We start from the raw sequence: 26820 nt of genomic DNA, 5'->3' as shown, positions 1-26820 counted from the left end.
CTTGGGTTGGGTCATGGATGGATCTCTATCACATGACAATAAGGATGGTAAAATGACCTGTACCCGATGGGGAAACCTGAAACCCGTTATAATTGGGTCGGGTCTGACCCGAGTCCATCGGGTCATGGGCCCGGGTATTGGGATGGTTACCAAAAAATTTCCGGGTTCAGATTCGGGTATAGTTTTGGATGCAAACCCGTTTACCCGACGTGTATACCCGACCCACATACTCGTATACCCGGCTCGAGGAATTTTAATAATAATTTTTATGTAAAATTTTAGTATTAGTATTATATTGTTAATGTTGAAAGATTTCTCTTATTTTTTTGAAAACGAGTATAATTTTATTCAATATAATCATATACAACAAGTTTTCGAGATGTGATATTTTATATACTTTGTGTATTTGAGTATTTTAGAAAATTTTCAATCAACTTTTTGTATGTGATATTTTATAATACTTTAAACATGAAGTAGTTAAGTTATTTTTCGATATTTTGATTTGGTAACTTATTGAAAAATAGGTATATAATGATTAATCGGGTATACCCGTTTACCCGTGGGGAAACCCGAAACCCGATAGTATGTAAGTAAATGGGGACCCGACGGGTTTTGGGCCGGGTATGGGGCGGGGTTTCTTAATCGGGTTCGGGTCCGGGATTAACTAAACCCGACCTAAACCCGGCCCGATGCCATCCCTACATGACAACCGTGGTGAGGGTTGATTTTTTGTTTTACCAATCCCTGGTTTTTCTAAGCTTCTTACGTATTTGTATGTATGCTGTTGATGTTTGTAACCTTTTGTGATGTGAACTTGCAATAAAATTAATGTATGAACAATCTTTATTTAGTTTGTGTTGTTCAGTCTAGTTGGTATTTGTTAGTTTTTATTGCCATATAAAATAAGAGAAGGATATGTGTGGGAACAATGCATAAATATTTGGTACTTATTTATCAATTTTTACTGTATGTAACACAAACTCACCAGAATTACAAGAATATGGACATCTAAAATCAACACTTGTTTAGTGATTTTTACAAATTTGTTCTCCATTACCTTTACATATCACATTATCACATATGGCAGAGAGTAAACGCAACACTGTTCCCAGAATTTACATAAATGATGGTATCTTCATAGAAAAGAACAAAAACACCATGCAGCTACATTTTCATTTTGTTTTGTTGTGGGTTGGATTTGATTACCAAAAGAGATGATTGAGGATGTGGTTAAGGAGAAAATGACCTTTATAAACTGTTCCACATTAATGAAATCAAATTACAAAGTTCTTTACAATAATACACATATTCTTCTACACTTATAATAGTGACGCTCAATTAAGAATATGATGTTTTGATAATAGAAGGTTGGAGAAATAACTTGGCTACACCTTTATTTAACCTCAGTAAACCTAAATCAAACAGTAATTGATTAATTCAGAGGACTTGTACTTAATTTGTGTCATTATGCCAAGTTACTCCTACTATCAAGGAAAGTTTTTTTTTAACAAAGTGCAGTTGATTAAATGCATCGTTGATGTCCATCCGATATGTTGGCAATTCCATTGAGCAATTAATCCCAATTTGATAAACTGCAGTCAGGCACTCCTTGATGGACTTATACGTTCTCAGATGGATGAGATCAGTTATCTCCATAACACGGTCACGTATAGCCATCTTTACAAAACTATGAAGACTCAGACCATTACTGAACATTTCATGAGTAGGGTGCTTTCCTGTAAATGTCTCTAATATGAGGATCCCAAAACTGTAGATATCACCATATGTTGATGTTCGACTACCCAATCCATATTCTGCATTTAATAAACAAACCACATTTGTAAAATATAAACACATGAGTTTTGGAACCAAGGTGGCCTAAAATAAAAAACACACCAAGGTGACCAGAAATTGGAGTTACTCGGTTTTCGCAACTCGGTGAGTACTCGGTTTTTGCAACTCGGCGAGTACTCGGTCAAAATATAGTAGTGATTTTTTCGAACTTGAAGGTGGCCTAGTAGTAAGGCGTAAAAAAGGTCTCGGGTTCTAACCTCACTATGTAAATACGTTGGGAGTGGCTAGGGCCTAGGGGAAGGAAAAAAAGATGGTCAAAATATACCTTGTAAAAACCACACCTGGTTAAAACCACATGCATCATAGTAAAAAATTACCCGGTAACATAAATTAGTAAAAACCTTACAAAATCTTCTTTAATAGAATAAGTCAAAAAGTGTATGCTTTGTAGGATAAGTAATTCTAATATAAGGAGTTTGAAGACGAATTACCAGGAGCAGCATAACCAATCGTGCCTTTTACACCAACCGAATTTGTGTGGCTTTGTGTAGAATCAAGTTCAGTAAACTGAAAAAATCTTGCCAAGCCGAAATCACCAAGATGAGCAACCAAATCGACATCTAACAAAACGTTACTAGGTTTGATATCACAATGAACCAATGGTGATCCACACTGGCAATGAATATATACTAGGGCGCTAGCCACATCGATCACAATGTTCAGCCTCTGAATGAAGTTTAAAGACCTTGTTTCCTCCTCGATATCTTGATTAACCGCCCGATTCTGATGTAACCAATCATCCAAACTTCCATTGACCATATACGCGTAGATAAGAGCCTTGAAGTCATCTCCTTTAAAATCAACACCTGAACAAGAAGTTATGACTTTCACAAGATTTCTGTGTCTAATATTTCTCAAAGCTTCACATTCCGATACGAACGTCTTATCAGCACCATGAACTGCAAGTTTGAGTACCTTCACAGTAACAGTTTTCAGTCCATTGTTTTGGTTCAAAATCGCCTTATAGACGAGAAGCCATCTGTTGCTTCATGTAATACTCTGTAAGAAATTCTTGGGAAATTTTCACTGTCTGAATTAGTCCCTGAGGATGCCTTATTGTTACTATATTTTCTTTTACAAATCAAGTAAAAAACCAGAGCAATAACTAGTACGAAGATCGCGCCAAGTACTGGAATCATGATTATCATGGTACGAGAAATTTTGGTTTTCTTGGATGATTCTTGATCAATCGAACACTCGGGCAACTGAAATTCTGGAAATCCACCGCAAAGTTTAGCATTTCCGTTAATGGAAACTTTGCTCACATTTCTAAAAGCTCCTTTATCCGGCAACATTCCCTCGAAACCATTAAAAGACAAGTTCAAAATGTCGAAGAAAATGAAATCTCCTAGGAACTCGGGGATAGTCCCGGTTAAGTTGTTTCTTGAAAGATCAAGAACTTCTAGCCCTCTCAACGAGCTTAATGTTGATGGAATTTCACCTTCAAAGACGTTTGCAAAAATGGATAGTGCAACCAAACTCATGCAAGCTCCAAGACTAGATGGAATCGCCCCCGACAACATGTTATTTGAAACGTTAAACAAAACCAAGCTTCGTAACTTTCCTACTGCGGAAGGAAGAGGACCCACAAAATGGTTTTCAGAAAGGTCTAATGCTATTAAGGAAGAAAGTCCAATAATTTCCTCAGGTATAAACCCACTGAGGACCCACAAAATGGTTTTCAGAAAGGTCTAATGCTATTAAGGAAGAAAGTCCAATAATTTCCTCAGGTATAAACCCACTGAGATTATTTCTATGAAGATCCAACGTCTGCAAGCCTTTACAGTTCGACATACTTGATGGTACTTTTCCCACGAGATCATTAGTATGTAACCAGAGGCTGCTTAGTTGGGTAAGATTTCTCAAAGACGAGGGTATAGAGCCTGATAATAAGTTCCGCAAAAGAGACAACTCACCGACGTTTACTAGATTCCCAATTGAATCTGGAATTGTACCACTGAATAGGTTTGATTGTAGAGACAATCTAGTTATGTTAACTAGTTGTCCGATCTCGTAAGGGATGCAGAAATCAAATTTCCTCTTATTGTGAGTTCCGTTAGTTGAGTGAAGTTAAACATCGATTTTGGCAAAACTCCTGCTAGACTGTTATTTTCGAAACTTAAAAGTATTAAGTTAGTACAGTTAGCCAAAGAGGATACAAAGTTCAAATCACCAAATTTCCCATTTCCAAGATGATTACTACCAACTGCAAACCACGTCAATCTTGTGAGCCGATCAAAACTTGGTACGCTTCCAGTAAACTCATTAACGATGAGTGCTAGAACTTCAAGATTCGAGGCATTAGATAACGAAACTGGAATATGTCCAGTGAACTTATTCATTGGAAGGTTAAAGAGTACGAGTCTAGTAAATCTTTGTGCAATGTCTTGTGGCAAATTCTCACCAATTTGATTGTTGGGCAAATCTATTTCCTTTAAGGATGAAATATTGAAAAAAGAAGGAGGTAAAACGCCCAAAAGATTATTACTTCCGAACCCAAAAAACCACAACTTAGACAACTGGCCGAGAGTATCTGGAATACTTCCATGAAAATTGTTATATGTACCATATATATTATAACGACCCTCATTTTTTCATCTATATTTTCTTCCGTATAATTTAAAATGCCCGAAAAAAAAAGATTAAGTATTAATGAATGGTCGTTATATATATATACGAAACTAACAAACGTTAAACGGATAAATATTATTCAACAAAGTACATCTATAAGTTTATATTATATAACGAAACCTAAACTTATCAAGTAATTTATATAATGTATACTTAAAATAAATAAGTTTACAACATATAAATTCATATCAAGTAACATAAGTTTATTAGTTAAATTTATAAACTTTATACTTGACAAAGTTATATATACATATATATTTATATATAACTAAAAAGTATATACATATTTATAAGATGTAAAGTTTATGTAAATATGTTACCACTTACAAAAACTAATCTATACAATGATATCTTTTATAAAAATGAAGGTTATAGTCATTGTAAAAAAATATATATATATATATATATATATATATATATATATGTATATATATATATATATATATATATATATATATATAAAAAGTTACTGTAGCGCCGAATAGTAAACAAAAAATTTTTTTAATACTTTTTGCTTTTTATTTTTTTAATTTTATTCTAGATCTAGATCTAGCTTTATAAAAACACTTTTCTTTATTTAATACAAATTATGGGCTGATACAATTATTAATATTTTTATTTTTCTTTTCTTTTTCTTTTTATTTCTTTTATACAATTTTTTTATACCAAGTTTTCACCTATAAATACTAGCCATTTCTTTCAAAATCCTTTACACCTCAAAAATTAATTCTCACTTGAAGATCATACTCTCAAACCTCTGCAAAAATTATTTTTGTAAGTTCTCTATATTATTTTTATAGTTTTTATTTAGTTTTTATCATATTTTTGTGCTAGTTTTATGTTAAATACCAAATAAATACGAAATTAATTATAATAAATAATGTAAATACATGATAATTAGTATTAAGTATCCTAATGACTATAAAAATTATTTTTATGAATTATACATTCGAATTTATATTTATTGAAAATCAAAAACTGACTTTTTTTATATTCGGTATATATAGATAATGAAGAAATAAATAGTAAACAATTTTATATATTATGTTTTATAATTTTCGCTTGTTCCTTAGGTCATAAAAGTAATTATAAAAATTTATGTTTGATTTATTTGTCATTTAAAATAATTAATTTGTATTTTCTTCTACTTTTACTACAGTACCGGAAAATCTGTTTTAAAAAGAAAAATAGAATTTAATGATATAACATGTTTATGACTACAATAATCAATGGAAATTACTTAGGAACTAATAAGAAAGTTATAAAAATTATTTTTATAATTAATAATTATATATTTCTATTTAATTCCGAATTTAAACTAAAAACAATACAAAAGTTGAATTAAATAGTTAAACTATTAATATAAATGTACAAATAATTTTTCTAAGCTTAATACACTATATTAGGCATATGAAAATTTTAGATGAATTAATTGAGTTGATATAATAATTATTACTTTATAAACTTTGATTTATCTTGAACCGAAAAAGAAATTAGAAATAAATACTTTTACACCATAACAAAAATTTATAAATTTTTCCTAAGTTTATTTTGGTCAGTAGAACCTAAGAAAAATATAAAATGTGTTGTTAAACTTGTTTATCTATTTATTTATATTTTAGCTATAAATTTTTTTTTAATATTTAATACATAAAACTTAATATTTATGTATAGAAAATTTTGATAATGTTTTATACATGTCACTTACTATTATGAAATCAATAAAACACTTGTTAGCATTTTTAGATAATTATTGGTACTTATATTGACATAAAACTTAAAATTAAACTATACATATTTTAACATATAAGATAAATATATATATATATATATATATATATATATATATATATATATATATATATATATACACATATTAACTTGATATTAATACATACCCATTCATAAAACACAATTTCTATGTATAACACTTGTTTACCTACTTAAATATATCCTACTTATTATTAGGATTTAAAAACCAAACAATCTTAATAACGATAATACAATCGAACTTAAGTAAATACTTATTGTATAAAGTATTTAAAGTGTTGTATTCCTATACGCACCTAAAAACGTATTGGAACGGTATATTAGATGGGTATAGATCTTGATCTTTCTCGAGTGGATGGACGCTCGAAAGTCTAGGCGGAGAGTTTGGATTACCGAGTTAAAGGATCCTGTGGCTCACAAACCTATGACCTGAAAAGGCCATTTTAAATTGAAAGTGTTAGATTGGAAGCTTGTCTAGTATGAAAAGCCTTTCCTAAACGATAAACCTTCTTTAAACTTACTATAAAAGAAAATACTTACACTTATCATAATACGGGCAAAACATCTAAACTATTCTCAACTTATTCTTAGGTTGACTTATTCCGTGCTTCGATCATCCATACTTCCTCTTTAAGGATTACTTTATCTCATCGAATTACTAAGGTGACTTTCATAGCCCCACTCTTATTGCTATAGCACTTTTTATACTTACTAGGGTGAGACACATGCTGCTTTTATACTTTAAACAACTTAGACACAAGTACGAACCTAAACTGTACTATGACTAGCTTATGCTACTAAGACCCCACAGTGATATTTTTTAATTGCTTTCAGGATAAGGCATTCTTAATTATTGGGGGTAGGCCTATCGGGAGTAACGTCCCCGATACATTTGACCGCGATGTCTTTGTATTACTTAATAATGATTTAAACATGGTGATAAGGTACTGCCAACTTATCATCGGGGCAATAAAACAAACGTTTAGTCTAAAATATCACGAATCAGTACTACTTTTGGATCTGCGTGATCTACTTTTATAACAAATCTTGTGGTCTAAAAACAAACGGTCAAACATATTTGTTAAACCTATGAATTTCACTCAACCTTTTTGGTTGACACTTTTAGCATGTTTGTCTCAGGTACTGAATGATCATGACCTCTATATCTACTGCTTATGTGATGACTTACTTGGCTAGGATCAAGACTTATCGCATATTTACTTTTCTGCATTTGAACAATTTATAATTCTTGTAACGACATTATTAATTCTTCCTCTGCGTTTATTCAAATACAATTTGGTTTTATTCATATAGTTATTGTTCTCATTTTATAATATGTTGGTATGTATTATGATATTGAATCACATTTCGCCCAGGCCCTAACTGGGGGTGTGATATATATACTCAAGGGACGTAAAGTTTCCTATAAACTTGGGTATTTCTCCTGTTAGATTATTCGAGTAGAGATAAATAAACTGTAGCTTACGCAACGATTCGAATTGATTAGGGAAAGTACCTACGAAATGGTTCCCACCAAGATGAAGTACTTTAAGATTTAGACACTCAGATATATCTGAAGGAATTTCACCTGATAAAGAATTATTCGCAATTAATAGCCTTCTTAATCTCGATAACTTTCCAACTTCTTGTGGGACCTTGCCTTCAAAGCTATTGTTGCTTAGCACAAGCTTTCTAAGAAACGACAGGTTACCAACTGCAGGAGATATTGTACCCGAAAATCCACCTGACGATAAATTGAGTGTGACAACTCTAGTGTGCCTTGAACCACACACGACACCTGTCCAGTTGCAGAAATGGGTCGAATCGTTCCATGTAGGCATGATTTGATACGGGTCTGATTTTATATGTGATTTGACGGATAACAAGGCCAAACGATCCGTCTCACTTGTAGCATCCACGGAAGAAACTGACGGGAGAAAACAAACCAAAATGAAACTAGAAAAGACAACATATTTATGATGTCGTAGTGAACAGAGTTTTTTCATTGATGCAATCTTCTGAAAGAAAGAATCTTGTGTTAGGAATTATGGACCCAAACAAGACCGGTGATTTAAACCAATCACCAAACCCACAACGACAAACGATAAAATAAAGCATGAAACGATAAATAAACGACACATTGATTTAACGTGGTTATATCCCAACTCCAAAACACAGAGAAGAGTTTACTCCACGGGCGCAAACCAGAGATCTTTCTTTATTATTTTTGTGCACACAATTACAGGTTACATAGGGTTATATTTATAGTGCAAAACGATAAAAGGAAACAACTTGATGGCCAAGTATAGCTTTTCCTTCAACCTAAAGAACATTCCAAAAATCAAATACTTGCTCCATAAGTTATCTTGACCTCCAAGCAAAACTTATCTCTCAAGCTATCTTGATTTACTTTCCGTGTTTAATTCTTCTTCGCACTCAACAATCTCCCACTCGAAGGAGACATTAAACAATCTCAACATTCGTCCCCCGTCAACTATGTTTATTACACCCACAATAACTCTAGATTAGCCGATTACCAACTCCTTTTGATACCGCCGGATAAACTACCCGAATCACCCCGCATTTCACTCGTTAGCCCGCGAGCAAATGAAGTCTTTCGACACCAAAAAACACCGCTGAGTGATAATCCAATCTCTTAGTTACTAGCTTGGGTCATCTCGGTTTCTATCGCCACCATCTTCTAACACGAAGATCATCTTCTTACACTAGAAGACCAACTGAAGTATGCGACTCTTCAGATATAGGATTCTTCATGAGACAACCATGGCTCACACGTCGATCTAGACACGTCCAATCCCGAACACACATGTCAACGACCACCCTCGTACAGGATTTCCCGTCCATCAATGATTTCCTTCACCAACAAAAAAAACTCCAACAGACGCCTTTGTAGACTCTTCTTCAAGATACCCTAGTGAGAACGTCACCACCACCTTGAAGTCTACTAACTTTTCCAACTTTCCGCTTCCTCGTTGGTACACTGACTTTCTCATAGCTATGAATTTCACAAACCCATCTTCTCATCCTAAGCACGCTCCCACTGTACGAGTAAGAAATAAAACCGCGGCTACTCGAGAAGAAACTTGGTTCGTACCACCAGTCAGTCGCAAATTTCTTTGCCATCGGAGAGTAAAACAAGTACTCGAAGCTCTAGTGTTACCCGGAATCATCACACTAATCTTGAGAACTTTGGAGAACAACGTCGCATAATTATCTCCATCACTCTACTAGTTGACTAACTCCCACTAGCTCGATAACTTCCGTCGATTACTAAACTCAACCGAGTTTCCGACACCCTCAACGATCCTAGAAAGCTCAAGTTCCATAATATCCCAATCATCTTGGAACATTCGACCATACGCTTGGTCACCCAGTTTCATAACCACGCAAGCGACAAACTTCCCCGATAAGTCTCACTGTCGACTTTCAACCCGATGCATCTTGTTCGTTATTCACCCGCTCTAACCCGAAAGAAAAACCACCCTCCTGAGCTTCCATAACAAACCAACATCTTTGAAAACACAGGTCGTATCGATTGAAGTTTCACGAGACAAAAAACCGTCTCGCACTCGCGTCATCAAACCCGAAAAAGTTCAACCCTGAAACTGCCCAAATTCGAAAAATCATAACTGAAAATCCAACTGTCCGATCAACCTAGAATTTTTAACAAAACTAGATCTATGTGTGTAGCATCACCAGTCCAAAAATCAAGTCGATCAACGGTAGACGAACCCACAATTAATTTTCTCGCACAGCTGCGCAAACAAACCCCAAAAGGGTTTTTCCTGGCGGCTGCAATTTTCGAAAAAATATATCTCCAAATTGAACGGTCCGATCGCTACGAATTTTGGCTATGTTTTAGATCTACATGTCTAACACCTACAGAAAAAGTTTCACGACGATCCGACGGTTAACGAACCCTATATGAATTTTCTACCACAGCTCTGCAATTAAACCCAAAACCGAGTTACTGAAACTTCGGAAAATCGTATCTCCTAATCGAACCGTCTGATCCCATTAAAATTTGGTACAAGACCAGATCTATGAGTCAAAAACCTACGGTTAAAATATCACGGAGATCCAACGGTTAAAGAAACCGCTACGAATTTTCTACCACAGCTGCGCCAGAATTCCGAATTTCGAAAAATCTCTCTTCTACAACAAAACATATCGATCCGACCACCGACTCCGTTACCACCGCGAATCACCACGATAACCTATTATAATCATAGACCAATTTTAATAGATTATCTCATGAGTACATAGAAATACTCATGAGTTCTTCGCGATCTTCTAACAAAATTCTTTGATCTCGATACATGTTGTACAAAACCCGTCGTTCGTTCACCATGCTTTCAAATCGCCATCGCTCCCACTCGAAACCATGAGCTCTTGATACCACTTGTTAGGAATTATGGACCCAAACAAGAAATTTTTTAGTAGCCCGACCCAACCGACCCGGGTTTTGACCCAACCCGACCCGGGTCTCGACCCAACCCGTTCGACCCATTTTAATTCTGACCCGTTTCGACCCATGACCCATTTCGACCCGAACCCATTTGATCTTTGACCCAACCCGACCCATCTCGACCCGTTTTCCAGGTATATTTAATACGTTTAAATCGTTTTTGTTAAAACACTTAATAAATAGCATCAATATATATTTTTTTTATTACGTAACCTGACTTCGCGATCAAGTGGTTTACCCCAATACCTTGAGTATTGGGTAGGTAGAGGTTATGAGTTTGATCCTTGGGTTTATCATGCCTCCTAAGAAGTTCCAATTGGACGTTATACTGTTTCTCATTCAGGAACTCGGCCTGGTCCACATGCCCATATAGATTGCTGGATCCGGTCCCTGTTATGCGGCTCGAGTTTCCGCCCGAAAGCGCGTGCGTTCGTAGAAAATGATCTGGTGGGTGGTTACTATCCCCGTCAGTGATTCCAAACCTTGCCTTTCAAAAAAAAATATTTTTTTATTAAAATATAAAATAAATATCTAATTGAATAAAACTATTCTAAGCTTTCATAACTTTTGAATGAAATGAAATGAACAGTAGTTCACCACTTCTCTAATTAATTAATATTCCAGAAACATTAGAGATGGAAAAAGAGCACAATATACTACCTGGGCTGATTTTCTCTAAATTTGCTATCGTGCTTATAAGGTTTCTGATTATATTCTTCCTTCAAAAATGGAAACCTCCAAATCTCCTAAAACGGACGACCGTGAACAATGGTCATGTATCGATACAATAGTTCTCCAATGATCTCTTACACACAATTATCAAACTAGGAGCAACATCAGAGCAAGCATGGACATCCTTGGCTAATATTCTTTAAGATAACGAGAATTTGCGTGCAATCTATCTATCTACAACATCAATTTTCAAACACAGATTTAGAGAGCTTCTCTAATATCTCAGCATATTATCAAGAACTCAAGATGCTCGTGGGCCAATGGGCAAACGCATATTCACCAAGGGGCTTCCTCGTGTTCTTTTTGACGAGACAGTCTAAACGTCCGACAACCTCCCGTTTCGATTGTGGCGGTGTAATAGACGAGTTAGCAGACTAAGAGATAGGAGTCGTATTATATTATGTTTGTATTTGTTTCCATATATTGTATTCGACTTGTCATACAAGCAAGAGGTTTCCTAATTGTAATATGCTAGGTTATATGTATCTCCTCTATAAATACAGGGGCTTTCATTGATGAGAATTGATGATTTTATCTCTATTAGTAGCCAAGCACCTTAATTGTGGTTTCTAACAACATCTCATGTGTCAATTTGGAAGGAATGGGTAATCGTCAAAGATGACTTATTTGTTGTCGAAACTTTATATAAGTTTTGTTTAACATACATAATCTGGCTAGTTACAATTATGTAACACAATTAATCCAGTAACAAATTGACTTTGTCCTTAGATGTATAGTGCATGAACTAGTATGGCGTTTCTTAATGGATATGATCACCAGAGCTGATGCAAACTAAAACAATATATGAATATCAAATCAAATCAAATCTACAAAGATTTTACAATACACATATCCTTCTATAGTTTTAAATGTGATGCATTGTTATGAAAATTATGTTTAATAGGAATAACTAATATTGGACTACAACATTAACATTATGCTATAATTCAGATGACTTGTATATTGCATCTTTATGCCAAATTACTCCTACCTTCGATCAAGAAAAGTTTTCTTAACAAACTGTAGTTGATTAAAGACATCGTTGATGTCCATCCGATCACTTGGTGATTCCATGGAGCAATTAATCCCAATTTGATAAATTGCGGCCAAGCACTCCTTGATAAACTTATACGTTTCATGATCATGTGTATTTTCTTCTTGTCTGGTTCTCAGCAGGATGGGCAGTTATATCCATAACTTGATCAGGTATAGCCATCTTCACATAACCATGAAGACTCAGATCATTACTAAACATTTCATGATTAGGGTGCTTTCCTGTAAACGTCTCTAGTATGAGGATCCCGAAACTGTAGATATCTCCGTATGTTGAAGGTCGACTACCCATTCCATATTCTGTATTTATAAACAACCACACTTGTAAAATTAAACACCATGATTTTTTTTTAGGAAATAACCATCATCAAGGTGGCCTAGTAGTAAGGCCACCTTGGAAAACTCTGCTAAAACTCGGAATTACTAGGAAATCTGTCAAAATTCGGAGCACGGGTCAAAAACTAGGTCAAAATACATCAAAGTAAAAAGGGTCAACATCCGAGTACTCTCCGAGTTGTCGAGTACTCCCTAAAAAGGCCAGGCCGAGTAATCCCCGAATAGTGATTTTTGCAACATTGAAGGTGGCCTAGTAGTAAGGCGTAAAATATATCTCTGGTTCAAACCTCACTATGTAAATATTCGTGGAGTGGCTAGGGGAAGGGCGAAAATGGTCAAGAGGTACCTAATTGCATACATCAAATAACCGGCTAACATATATAGTAAAAACCTTAAAAAGAATAATCTTTTGTGAATAAGTAATTGTGAAAAAAAGTGTTATACATTTATAAAATAATAATGAATTTGATGACAAATTACCAGGAGCAGCATAACCAATCGAGCCATTTACACAAAGGGAATTTGTGTGGCTGGTTGAAGAATCAAGTGCGGTATATTGAAAAAATCTTGACAAGCCAAAATCACCAAGATAAGCAACCAAGTCGATATCTAACAAAACATTACTAGGATTGATATCACAATGAACCAACGGTGATCCACACTGGCAATGAATATAAACTAGCGCGCTAGCCACATCGATCACAACGTTCAGCCTCTGAATGAAGTTTAGAGACCTTGTTTCATCCTCAATATCTTGATTAACCGCCCGATTCTAATTTAACCACTCACCCAAACTGCCATTGAGCATATAAGTGTAGATAAGAGCCTTGAAGTCATTTCCATTATAATCAACACCTGAACAAGAAGTTATAACTTTCACAAGATTTCGATGTCTAATTTTTCTCAAAGCTTCACATTCTGCTACAAACGTCTTATCAGCACCATGAACTGCAAGTTTTAATACCTTCACAGCAACAGTTTCGGTCCATTGTGTTGGTTCAAAATCGCCTTATAGACGAGATTGAACTTTCCATAACCAATCAAGTTTGCCGACGAAAATCCATCTGTTGCTTCGTGTAAGACTCTAAGTGAAATTCGTGGGAATTTTTCACTGTCCAAATTAGTCCCCGAGAAAACCTTCTTACTATATCTTCGTTTCCAAATTAAGTAAAAAACCAGAGCCACAACTAGTACGAAGATCGCGCCAAGTATTGGAATCATGATTATCATGGTACGAGAAATTTTGGTTTTCTTGGATGATTCTTGATCAATTGAACACTCGGGCAGCTGAAATTCGGGAAATCCACCGCAAAGTTTAGCATTTTCGTTAATGGAAACTTTGCTTACATTTCTAAAAGCTCCTTTATCCAGTAATTTCCCCACAAAACCATTGTAAGACAAATTCAAAGTGTCAAAGAACATAAAATCTCCTAGGAACTCGGGGATGGTCCCGGTTAAGATGTTTCTGGAAAGATCAAGATATTCTAGCCCTCTCAACGAGCTAAACGTGGACGGAATTTCACCTTCAAAGACGTTCCCCGAAATGGATAGTACAATCAAACTCGTGCAAGCTCCAAGACTAGATGGAATAACCCCCGACAACATGTTATTCGTAATGTTAAGCCAAACCAAATATCGCAACTTTCCTACTTGGGAAGGAAGAGGACCCACAAAATGGTTGTTAGAAAGGTCTAATGCTATCCAGGAAGAAAGACCAAATATTTCCTCAGGTATGAACCCATCAAGATTATTTCTTGAAAGATCCAACTGCTCCCAAGTCTTTACAGTTTGATAAACTCGATGGTATCGGTCCCACGAGATTATTAGTTTGTAAAGAGAGCAAGCTTAGCTGGGTAAGATTTCCAAAAGACGACGGTATAGAGCCTGAAAGTAAGTTTTCCAAAAGAGACATTGAACGGACGTTTACTAGATTCCCAATTGAATTCGGGATTGTACCAGTGAACCGGTTTTAGAACATCAACAATCTAGTTATCTTAACTAGTCGTCCGATCTCGTAAGGGATACTTCCAGAAATCAAATTTCCTCCTATTGTGAGTGACTTAAGTTGAGTGAAGTTAAACATCGATTTAGGCAAAACTCCTCCGAGATTATTAGCACCGAAACCTAAATATCTTAAGTTAGTACAGTTAGCTAAAGAGGATAAAAAGTTCAAGTCACCGAATTTCCCATTTCCAAGAAGATTCTTATCAACTATAAACCTCGTCAGTTTTTGTTAGCCTATCGAAACTCGGTACACTTCCAGTAAACTCATTTTCTTGGAGGTCTAGCAATTCAAGATTCGAGGCATTAGATAACGAAACTGGAATATGTCCAGTGAACATATTTGTTGGAACGTTAAAGCGTACGATTCTAGGAAATCTTTGAGTCAAGGATGAAATATTGAAAAACGAAGGAGGTAAAACGCCCGAAAGATTATTACTTCCGAACCCGAAATACAACAAATTAGACAATTGGCCGAGAGTATCTGGAATACTTCCATGAAAATTATTATCAAAACCAGATATAGCTTCAAGGGACGTAAAGTTTCCAATAAACTTGGGTATTTCTCCTGTTAGATTATTTGAGCGGATACCAATAACCTGTAGCTTAAGCAATGATGCAAATTCATTAGGAAAAGTACCTACGAAATCGTTCCGACTAAGATTAAGTTCTTTAAGATTTAGACACCGAGATATATTCGAAGGAATTTCACCTGATAGATGATTAATCGAAAAAGTTAGCGTTCTTAATCTCGATAACTTTCCAACTTCTTGTGGGACCTTGCCTGTAATACTATTGTTGTGTAGCACAAGCGTTCTAAGAAACGACAGGTTACCAACTGCAGGTGATATTGTACCCGAAAATCCACCTGAACGTAAATTCAGTTCGACAACTCGTCTGTGCCTTGAACTACACACAACACCTGTCCAGTTGCAGAAATGGGTCGAATCGTTCCACGTAGCCATTATCTGATATGGGTCTGATCTTATCTGCGCTTTGACCGATAACAAGGCCAAATGATCGGTTCCGGTTCCCACATCAAAAGAAGAAACTGAAAAGACAAAACAAACCAAAACGAAATAAGATACGACAACATGTTTATTATGTAGTGAACACTGTTTTTTCCTTGATGCAATCATCTTAAAGAAACTTGATTTTGTATAATACAATGAAAAAAGAACTGTTTGGAGTGTAATAAGGGATGTTTTATGGTGAGCAACACAAGAATAGGTAATCTAACAACCTAGTAACCTTACTTTATCAAGATGGTTAACTTTTGATTGTTTCTTGGAATCTAATGTTTTGCTTCTTGTGTAAGCAAAATAAATAATTAAGCAAGAAAATATAGGTTTAGCGGGATTCTCTATTCTTTCATGCTATGCTTGTTGTGGTGAAAAGATCGTGTTAGTTCAATTTAGACATTATTGATCTCGTTAGAAACAGGGATTATGCAAAAAAGGATGTATATGAAGTTTTGTTCTCTATTTCAATTGGATAAATTGTTAGGAAATAGTTTCTTTTGTATGGTTTCAGATAATTACTGTGCTATTATGCGTTGGGTGATGAAAAACTTGAAGGGTAAACTCTGTTCTCTTTTCAATGTAAGTTTTTATGTTCAATAAAGAACTTTCTGTTATGGGTGAATAAAATCTGCTAACCACACAATGAAAAGAGATAAAAATGTTCTTTGTATGTTTAGATTTGAATTGTAATGTAGTCTTTTTATACTATTGTGATGAAAATATGTTATTTATGTGGCATATTATTTGTTAGTTTTCATACTTACAAAAGGTGACCCATGTAAGAGTTTCCCTTATCCAAATATGATTGCTTCGTCACCCGTCTTTGTCTTCAATTTGCAGTATCTTGTTCTTGAAAATGCTTGTTCATAATATTTGGGTTACTATACCAACACTTTATAGTTTATCCTAATCATATTTATGGTTGTAAACCTTATTTGCAACAGAGCAGAAGTTGTCTTGGATGTCCTAAGGTCCCATTTATGACTAATGATAAAAAGCCCATTGGATCTTTTGTAAAAGACGAAGCTACAAATAAAGGTAACGCAGTACAAGATTTGTGGAGTAGCAGCACACGCGAGATGGATAATAGTGCTGCTCAATCGCAGTTAAGCGCCTCATCGGTTAGCATGTTGAATCCAAACCTTGATGGACATTGTAGTTCGGGAAACAATCCTTCTGAATTTGTAAATCGTGGTAAGTCATCTATAATTCATTCACAATAGTTTCAATATTAACTAATCAATTATATTCAAATATATTCTAAATATATTCAAAGGGGCTTCTCAGTATAGGAGGGAAACTAATGTATCTACTAACCAATCAATACTGATAGTTGACAAAAAAGTATCTGAAAAGTTCATGCATATTAACTAGATGTAGCAAAACTAACTGCTCTGTATTTATGTACAAATAGATTGATCTAAGCTATGTATTATCTCTGTTATGTCAATTATCTGAATGTGTAATCATGTTTAATGCATTTATTATATATATAAAGTTACAAATTGATATGTATGATAAGTGTTTGCAAGGCTAAGTGAACCCAACTTGACCTAGTATGACCCGTGGTAAAGTTTGATGGTTTATCTCATTACCCAAACTGCCTGATCTGACATTGAACCATTGTTAATGTGTTTATGTTTGAAGGTCTTCTTCTTTGGAATCAGACAAGGCAACAATGGATAGGAGATAAGGGATCTAGTAAGAGAAAGAAAGCTCGAGAACCTTCTATAAGGTGAATACTATATTAATTCTTTAAGTTGTACGTTGAATTATCAATAATTGTAGAATGAATAAGAAAACCACACGTCGGTTTCTTGATTATATGCAGGTTTATTGATTCATAAGTATGTGTATTTTCAAGAAGCAATTTAAAGTTGGAAACTATACTAAAGTTACTTATAATCTAGTTATGGAATATATTAGCCTAATCTAGTATTTCATCTCTTGATTAAAAACTACCTTGCTATTGCTGGATATTCCTAATTATTTCATCTAACCCTTTTGTAATTTTTTGCTGTAAAGATATAAATAAGCTATCAACCAAGCTTTCATGTTTTATAATCTTTTTGATCATCAGTTTAGTTATCAAAGTTATCCTTAAACTTTGCCTCTAAGTAAATTCGTATGTTGATTCAAACGTTTTTAAAGATGACTCCTTTTCATCGGGTGTCATTTTGGGCATGGGTTGTTACTGGTTTAGTTGAGCTTGACCCAGTTTAATACATACACAAATTTGACAGATTATTTAGATAAATAACATGAAATGAACTTATTTTTGTGTAGTTGGAATGCAACGTATGATAATTTGCTTGGGAGCAACAAGCCTTTTACAAGGCCCATTCCTCTACCCGTAAGTCATCTTTCTGTGTTGTGTATCTTACTACTCCCTGTATAAAAACCGCTATTTATTTGTTTCTGATTTACTATTTGCAACTTCTAAATATCGTAGGAAATGGTTAATTTTCTTGTGGATGTTTGGGAAGAAGAGGGGTTGTATGACTAAGTTGTTGCAAGATCGAAAAAAACACAAAATGGGTCGATGTTTGTGTCTCGTTGTGCAGGAAATGGTGAACTTTCTGTTAACGGGTTACATGGTTATTTAGCTGATATAATTGTGCAGAGATTGTGTATGTTTAGGGCTTTCGCTGGCTCGAGCGTATGAACCTTGGTTTTATCAACCACTGACCCTTTTCGGGATCTTTGTTTAAGAGAATAACTCAATCCTAGCTGACTATATGTGGTCAGTGATGGACAAAATTTACATTGTTTTTGGTTTATAATACTCTGTTCAGTTGAAAATTTCTTATATTGGTTCCATAATATTTTACTCATTCATCTGAATTTGTGATGTTTATAGAAATATTCTCTATTAAAACGTACACATGTTATTTAGACAAAGAGATATGAACCAAAAAGCCCTTTTTAAATAATCACATTTTGACCTTTTTAAGTACTCACATTTGGTCATATTTGTTTTTTGACTTAATTGACTTAATAGTCTGAAACTTAATATGTAGTGATATTAAGAAGTGTTTGTTTGTGACTTATTGTATTAGACATGTCTTAATGCAAAAGATTCAAATAAATGTGAATTTCCGTTTAGGATTTTTCTAAGCTTCTTACGTATTTGTATGCTGTTGATGTTGTAACCTTTTGTGATGTGAACTTATAATAAAATTAATATATGTTTTGTGGTAATGTTGTATAATAATCTTTATTTAGTTTTTATTGCCATATAAAATAAGGGAAGGATATGTGTGGGAACTATGCACAAATATTTTGTAGTTATTTATCAATTTTTACTGTATGTAAAACAAACTCACCAGAATTACAAGAATATGGACATTTAAAATCAACACTTGTTTTGTGATTTATTACAAAATTGTCCTCCATTACCTTTACAATTTACATATCACATATGACAGAGAGTAAACGCTGTTTATAGGATTTACATAAATGATGCGATCTACATAGAATAAAACAAAAACACCATGCAACTACATGTTCATTTTATTTTGTTGTGGGTTGGATTTGAGGAAGGTTAAGGAGAAAATGACCTTTAAAAAGTGTTCAAAAGATTATTTTCACATTAACGAAATCAAAGTTACAAAGTTGTTTACAATAATACACACATTCTTCTACAGTTATAGTACTCAGGCATTATTATGAATATGATGATGTTTTGATAACTAAAAGGTTGGACAAATAACTTGGCTACACCTTTATGTAACATCAGTGAACCAAAATCAAACAGTAGCATTATGCTATAATAATTCAGATGACTTGTACTTAATTTGTGTCTTTACGCCAAGTTACTCCTACTATCAAGGAAAGTTTTCTTAACAAACTGCAGTTGATTAAATGCATCGTTGATGTCCATCCGATCTGTTGGCGATTCCATTGAGCAATTAATCCCAATTTGATAAACTGCAGTCAGGCACTCCTTGATGGACTTATACGTTCTCAGTTGGATGAGATCAGTTATCTTCATAACTTGGTCAGGTATAGCCGTCTTCACAAAACCATGAAGACTTAGACCATCACTGAACATTTCATGAGTAGGGTGCTTTCCGGTAAATGTCTCTAGTATGAGGATCCCGAAACTGTAGATATCACCGTATGTTGATGTTTGACTACCCATTCCATATTCTGCAATGATAAACAAACCACTCTTGTAGAATATAAACCATCACAAGATAGCAAGGAAGGGTTGGAACCGGCCACAGATGACTGAGCCGCGTACTTAGAACATGGGGTTAGGGAAAATCTTATAACTATAATGTCTATACACACTTGTAAAATAATACACACATGCTTATTTTGGGAAAATAACCATCACCACAGTGGCCTAATTGTAAGGCATAAAAAAGGTCTCGGTTCCAACCTCACCATGTAAACATGTTGGGAGTGGCTATGGGAAGGGCGAAAACGGTCAACAGAGCTGCTGTTAAAGCATATAATCAGAGTAAAAAGTTACCAGGTAACATAAATAGTTTAAAAAGAATCATCTTTTTGTAGAATAAGTAACCGTGAACAAAATAAGTAACTGTGAACAAATTACCTGGAGCAGCATAACCAATCGTGCCTTTTACACCAAGCGATATTGTGTGGCTTGTTGAAGTATCATGTGCAGTATCCTGAAAAAATCTTGCCAAGCCGAAATCACCAAGATGAGCAACCAAATCGACATCTAACAAAACGTTACTAGGTTTAATATCACAATGAACCAATGGTGATCGACACTGGCAATGAATATAAACTAGTGCGCTAGCCACATCGATCACAACGTTCAGCCTCTGAATGAAGTTTAAAGACCTTGTTTCCTCCTCGATATCTTGATTAACCACTCGATTCTGATGTAACCACTCATCCAAACTGCCATTGACCATATAAGCGTAGATAAGAGCCTTGAAGTCATTTCCATTATAATCAACACCTGAACAAGATGTTATGACTTTCACAAGATTTCGGTGTCGAATATTTCTCAAAGCTTTACATTCTGTTTCAAAAGTCTTACGAGCACCATGAACTGAAAGTTTTAGTACTTTCACAGCAACAGCTACCGGTCCATTTTTTTGGTTCAAAAGCGCCTTATAGACGAAACTAAACTTTCCATAACCGATCAAGTTAGCTGACGAAAATCCATTAGTTGCTTCATGTAAGACTCTATAAGAAATTCGTGGGAATTTTTCATTGTCCGAGTTAGTCCCCGACGAAACCTTCTTACTGTATCTTCGTTTCCAAATTAAGTAAGAAACCAGAGCCACAACTAGCACGAAAATCGCGCCAAGTACCGAAAAAATGATTATCATGGTATGAGAAATTTTGTTTTTCTTGGATGATTCTTGATCAATCGAACACTCGGGCAACTGAAATTCTGGAAATCCGCCGCAAAGTTTAGCATTTCCATTAACATAAACTTTGCTTACATTTCTAAAAGCTCCTGTATCAGGCAACTTTCCCTCGAAACCATTGAAAGACAAGTTCAAACTTTTGAGGAACACAAAATCTCCTAGGAACTCAGGGATAGTCCCGGTTAAGTTGTTACTTGAAAGATCGAGAACTTCTAGCCCTTTCAACGAGCTAAATGTCGATGGAATTTCACCTTCAAAGACGTTCGCTGAAATGTATAGTTCAACCAAACTCGTGCAAGCTCCAAGACTTGATGGAATCGACCTTGACAACATGTTATTCGAAATGTTAAGAAAACCCACATTCCGCAACTTTTCTACTTGGGAAGGAAGAGGACCCACAAAATGGTTGTCAGAAAGGTCTAATCTTATTAAGGAAGAAAGACCAATAATTTCCTCAGGTATGAACCCACTGAGATTATTCCTATGAAGATCCAACTCCTGCAAGCCATTACAGTTCGATAAACTTGATGGTACCGGTCCCACCAGATTATTAGTATGTAACCAGAGCATGGTTAACTGGGTAATATTTCCTAATGACGAGGGTATAGAGCCTGATAATAAGTTTCCGACAAGAGACATTGCACCGACGTTTACCAGATTCCCAATTGAATCTGGAATTGTACCAGTGAATAGGTTTGAGTACATACCCAATCTAGTTATCTTAACTAGCTGTCCGATCTCATAAGGGATACTTCCAGAAATCAAATTTCCTCCTATTATGAGTTCCGTAAGCTGTGTAAAGTTAAACATCGATTTTGGCAAAAATCCTCTGAGATTATTAGCACCGAAACCTAAAATACTCAAGTTAGTGCAGTTAGCTAAAGAGGATACAAAGTTCAAATCACCGAGTTTCCCATTTCCAAGATGATTAACACTAACTGTAAACCTCGTCAATTTTGTTAGACTATTGAAACTTGGTACGCTTCCGGTAAACTCATTTCTACTGAGTGCTAGCAGTTCAAGATTCGAGGCATTAGATAATGAAACTGGAATATGTCCAGTGAACTTATTTGTTGGAAGGTTTAAGTTTACGAGTCTAGGAAATCTTTGTGAAATGTCTTGAGGCAAATTCCCACCAATTTGATTGTCGAGCAAATCTATTGTCGTCAAGGATGAAATATTGAAAAACGAAGGAGGTAAAACGCCCGAAAGATTATTACTTCCGAACCCGAAATACAACAAATTAGACAATTGGCCGAGAGTATCTGGAATACTTCCATGAAAATTATTATCAAAACCAGATATAGCTTCAAGGGACGTAAAGTTTCCAATAAACTTGGGTATTTCTCCTGTTAGATTATTTGAGAGGATGCTAATAACCTGTAGCTTACGCAACGATTCAAATTCATTAGGAAAAGTACCTACGAAATCGTTCTTACCAAGATGAAGTACTTCAAGATTTAGACACTGAGATATATTCGAAGGAATTTCACCTGATAAAGAATTATTCGTAATTAATAGCCTTCTTAATCTCCATAACTTTCCAACTTCTTGTGGGACCTTGCCTTCAAAGCTATTGTTGCTTAGCACAAGCGTTCTAAGAAACGACAGGTTACCAACTGCAGGTGATATTGTACCCGAAAATCCACCTGACGATAAATTGAGTGTGACAACTCTAGTGTGCCTTGAACCACACACGACACCTGTCCAGTTGCAGAAATGGGACGAATCGTTCCATGTAGGCATGATTTGATACGGGTCTGATTTTATATGTGATTTGACCGATAACAAGGCCAAACGATCCGTGTCACTTGTAGCATCCACGGAAGAAACTGAGGGGAGAAAACAAACCAAAATGAAACTAGAAAAGACGACATATTTATGATGTCGTAGTGAACAGAGTTTTTTCATTGATGCAATCTTCTGAAAGAAAGAATCTTGCTTTCGTATATTCAAGAATTGTTTGGAGTGTGACAAGGAAATGTTGTAAGGTGAGGAATACAATAAATTTAATTTAAATGCTTATTATCATAAGGTGTGAATCTGTAATGTAACTTTATACTCCGTAATCCATAAAGTTTTGTCCAAATTCTTTTGTTTAATATAAACTAATAATTAATTAATTATTATTATTATTAACGGTTAATGTTAATTATTATTAGTTAATTAATTAATGAGTTTTTCTATTTGTAGCCCTAAGGGCTAATTTTAAGGATTTGATTATGCAAAATTTGGTAGTACAAAAAGTTGGTTTTGAGAAGTTATTTGTAAGGGGTGGCTAGTTATTATGAATGTACAAACCAATCATGCATATCTAAATTTGTTATGTTCCTTAATTAATTAATTAATTCTGTTATATTTCCGTACTGTTTACGAAGGCTGAAGTAATAATGCACTAAAAAGAAAACAGTTAAATTTGAACGCCAACATGTAGGACTCGAATTCAACCGCATGGCTTTTTATGTTTACATTCCACGTGTTTTGTGCGGAGTAATATTTAATGAATTTTTTTGTTGTACATGTTTATTCAAAAGTCTTTTGTTCACCCAGTGAGCTACTACAAGTAAACAGATTACAAGAATCAATATATCAATATCAATCAATCTATAAAGTTAAAGTGTGATATATAATTATAAATTATGTATGAAGTTAAAGTGTGAAGATGAAAATTTCTAAAGTTAAAGTGTGATAACAAAATTTTAGTTGGGTACACCTATAAAAATAAACTGAAGAATTTACGCATCAACCTATTAGATTATTTTATTGTTTAGTATGTTGTTGCAAGTGTTTATATGCACGAGTAAGCATATTTATATTTATATTTATATTCATAGAAAAAGTGGCAATATTATTTTTATTTTATATAAAAAGAAATGAAAAATACTTTTAGCGCTAGATTCAATAGAGTTATTGCTTTCATTTACCACTCATATTTTGATATGTGGTAGATTGTTACAAACTCCTCCACTTAAATTCCCGACGTTTTTATTAGGCCGACACATAATCTCAACATCACTCGTGTTCATAGTCAATGTAAGATTGCCTAAATTCATCGTCCTCAATGAGGTTTCAACTAAAAACCATGGAGGCATATACTCCCTCCGTCCCAATTAGATAGTCCATGTTTTCTTTTTTGTCTGTCCCAAATTAATAGTCCACTTCCATAAATAGATAAGAATAATTGGTTAAAGTTCTTTTATACCCTTGCTTATTTAAGTAAGAAAAAATGTAGGTAAAAAGTAAGGGGCAAAACTGAAAAGTAGACAAGAAAGTATACGTGTCAGTCACTTTTTCTTAAACTGTGTGTTTTTTGTCCGTGGACTATTAAATTGGGACGGAGAGAGTATTATTTAGCAATTACTTTAAGCTTATAAGACCATTGCCAACAGTGCTCGTGATAGGCTTGTGATAGCCTTGTCCTCGAGGACATCAATGGCATATATTGGTGTTTTTTTTAAAGGCAAACTCACACGCACCTAACACTAACACGAATATATACACCACCAAATGTCCTAAACAGGACTTGAACTCGAAACCTCAAGGTTGGAAGAGTTACCTCGATACCGCTGGACCATTGGCCCTTTGGTGGCATATATTAGTGTGCCCTCAGCCTTGTACTCATAGCCTCGCCATGGAATTTTTCTTTAGATAACATAATGCATAACGAAGCTAAATTCATTTTTAGGTTGAACTTATTTGTATTTTTAGCTTAAACACTTGTACATTGGTTTATTTAATTAATTTGATGGGGTCATGTGATGATGAGAAAGTATGTCACCGTTGGCAGTGGCATGGAGAGGAAATGAGGAAAAAAAATGCTAATGAGGCACTAATGTAGCGGTGTGTGATGGTGAAGAAGGATGTCGTTATTGTGAGTGGTCTAAGGGACTCACAATATCATTTAATATTTGATGAGTCGGGTTGTTACACTATATTATGCAAAATTCTACCTTCATAAAGTAATATTTCCCATTCCATTTTACTCCTTCCATCATAATTTAATGAAAGTTCCCAAAATACCCTTTTTTGTAACTAGTGTCCACTTAAATAATTTTTAACTTATTCATCGTAAGTTGTGTTGAATACTTTTTCTTTCACTTCCAGTCTATCAACTCTCTTCCCATCCTCTAAATTTTTTTTTTTTTTTTAACAGCAAGATCTTCCCATCCTCTATTGACCCAGGCATATATATAATTTTTTTTTTTAATCATATTTATGCTTGAATCATTTCATCAGTATTTGGTGGAAGTAGTTCTTTTACATTACGGAGTATTTTCTTGTTCGTAATTCGTACATGATCCACCATCTCTTTCTATTTATTTATGCTTGTTCACATCTTGTTTGAAAGTTTTTTAATTTTGTTTTTTTTTATTTGCACTTGATTTTTTAGGGGTAGTGGTTTATCCATCTGTTTCAAATTTTGTTCGCAAGTTCTCTAATTTTGAGTTTTAGTTGATTTGTTAGGGGTGGTCTTGAACGGCGTAGTACAACAGCTACATGTGTATGCAAGCATGTAGCTCTTGATCTACATACTCTTCATTTCATCTTGATCTTGATATTAATATATTTAATAATATAATATAATACGGAGTATATGTTCGGTTACCTTTTAAGAAAAAGAAAGAAAGAAAAAAGAAGATGAATGTGAAGTAAAAGACAACAGAGAAAGATGAAAGTGATAAAAACGTGTAAAGAGAGGTGTAATCGAGGGTGTGGTTGAATATGTAAAGTGAATATATCAATATTAAACATTTAGTTTATAGGGGTATTTAGGAAATTCATTGAAAGTAGGGTGGAAGAAGTAAAATGGGTAGTCGATATATCACCTCCCTAAAGTAATACACAAATCTAAGGTCTTTTGATATCGGTAGAACTGAGAGGGACTGTTTGCGAGGGTCAAAGTTATTTAAATCATAAAGCTTATTTGATTAAAAAAAAAAAACATTGTTAATACATAAATCGTGAAATTCTTGTTAATACAGTTTGGGTTGCTTGGTTTGATAATTGGACCGGTTCAATTCAAGAGTAAGAAAAATTATACACCATCATGGCCGCTACTTTATGGACTTTATGGAATTATCGCAGCAGCATCACATTCATTTCTAATCCGAGAAAAAACTGGCTACGACGAGAAACCAAACCAAATTGGCGGGATGTCTCGGTAACGGCCGGTCCAGTCGTTACCAAACGGTCTACTCGGTATCGACTGCACTGTTAAAGTAAAAACTGAGTGTTGAACCGACTCAATGTCTCAATACCAACTCAATACCCAAAAACTAAATTGAGGGCATGACGACTCATTCCATCTGGATGTCTTAAAAATACCAACCATTTTCAATACACTTCACACACTAAATACTTTATACACATTTTCTATCCACTACAAATAAGATTGCATTTTTTTTTGACACTTTTTGAATGAGTTTTTGACACTTAAAAATATGAATATAACTTAGAAGCGTCAAAAAATATGGTGTCAAAATTTTTGAAGTGTCAAAAAATATGGTGTCAAAAAATTTAATTGATATCACTTTTAAGTGTCATTGGGTTTTCCTTTTTGACGCTTTGAGGTGTC

At 34.6% G+C, this 26820-nt stretch overlaps 2 protein-coding genes and 2 pseudogenes across 2 annotated transcripts; 1 reads left to right on the top strand and 3 right to left on the bottom strand.

Moving 5' to 3' along the window:
* Positions 1–1452: 1452 nt before the first annotated feature.
* LOC139876182 (uncharacterized) lies at positions 1453–8261 on the bottom strand (annotated as a pseudogene).
* Positions 8262–10346: 2085 nt separating this feature from the next.
* On the bottom strand, positions 10347–16005 carry LOC139876181 (uncharacterized; annotated as a pseudogene).
* Positions 16006–16858: 853 nt separating this feature from the next.
* LOC139876533 (uncharacterized) lies at positions 16859–18394 on the top strand. The gene is made up of 4 exons (XM_071863870.1): positions 16859–17082; positions 17536–17623; positions 18175–18241; positions 18341–18394. Exons 1-4 carry the CDS (start codon positions 16869–16871, stop codon positions 18392–18394), a joined length of 423 nt encoding a protein of 140 aa, XP_071719971.1. The 5' UTR covers positions 16859–16868.
* Positions 18395–19500: 1106 nt separating this feature from the next.
* LOC139876529 (uncharacterized) lies at positions 19501–23277 on the bottom strand. Its single transcript, XM_071863865.1, has 2 exons — positions 20453–23277; positions 19501–20040 (listed from the first exon to the last, which is right to left on the bottom strand). Exons 1-2 carry the CDS (start codon positions 23154–23156, stop codon positions 19694–19696), a joined length of 3051 nt encoding a protein of 1016 aa, XP_071719966.1. The 5' UTR covers positions 23157–23277; the 3' UTR covers positions 19501–19693.
* Positions 23278–26820: the final 3543 nt, after the last annotated feature.

Source organism: Rutidosis leptorrhynchoides, chromosome 11, assembly GCF_046630445.1.
Source record: "Rutidosis leptorrhynchoides isolate AG116_Rl617_1_P2 chromosome 11, CSIRO_AGI_Rlap_v1, whole genome shotgun sequence".
In the NCBI taxonomy this organism is placed as follows: domain Eukaryota; kingdom Viridiplantae; phylum Streptophyta; class Magnoliopsida; order Asterales; family Asteraceae; genus Rutidosis; species Rutidosis leptorrhynchoides.
This window is presented reverse-complemented; position numbering and strand designations above follow the sequence as displayed.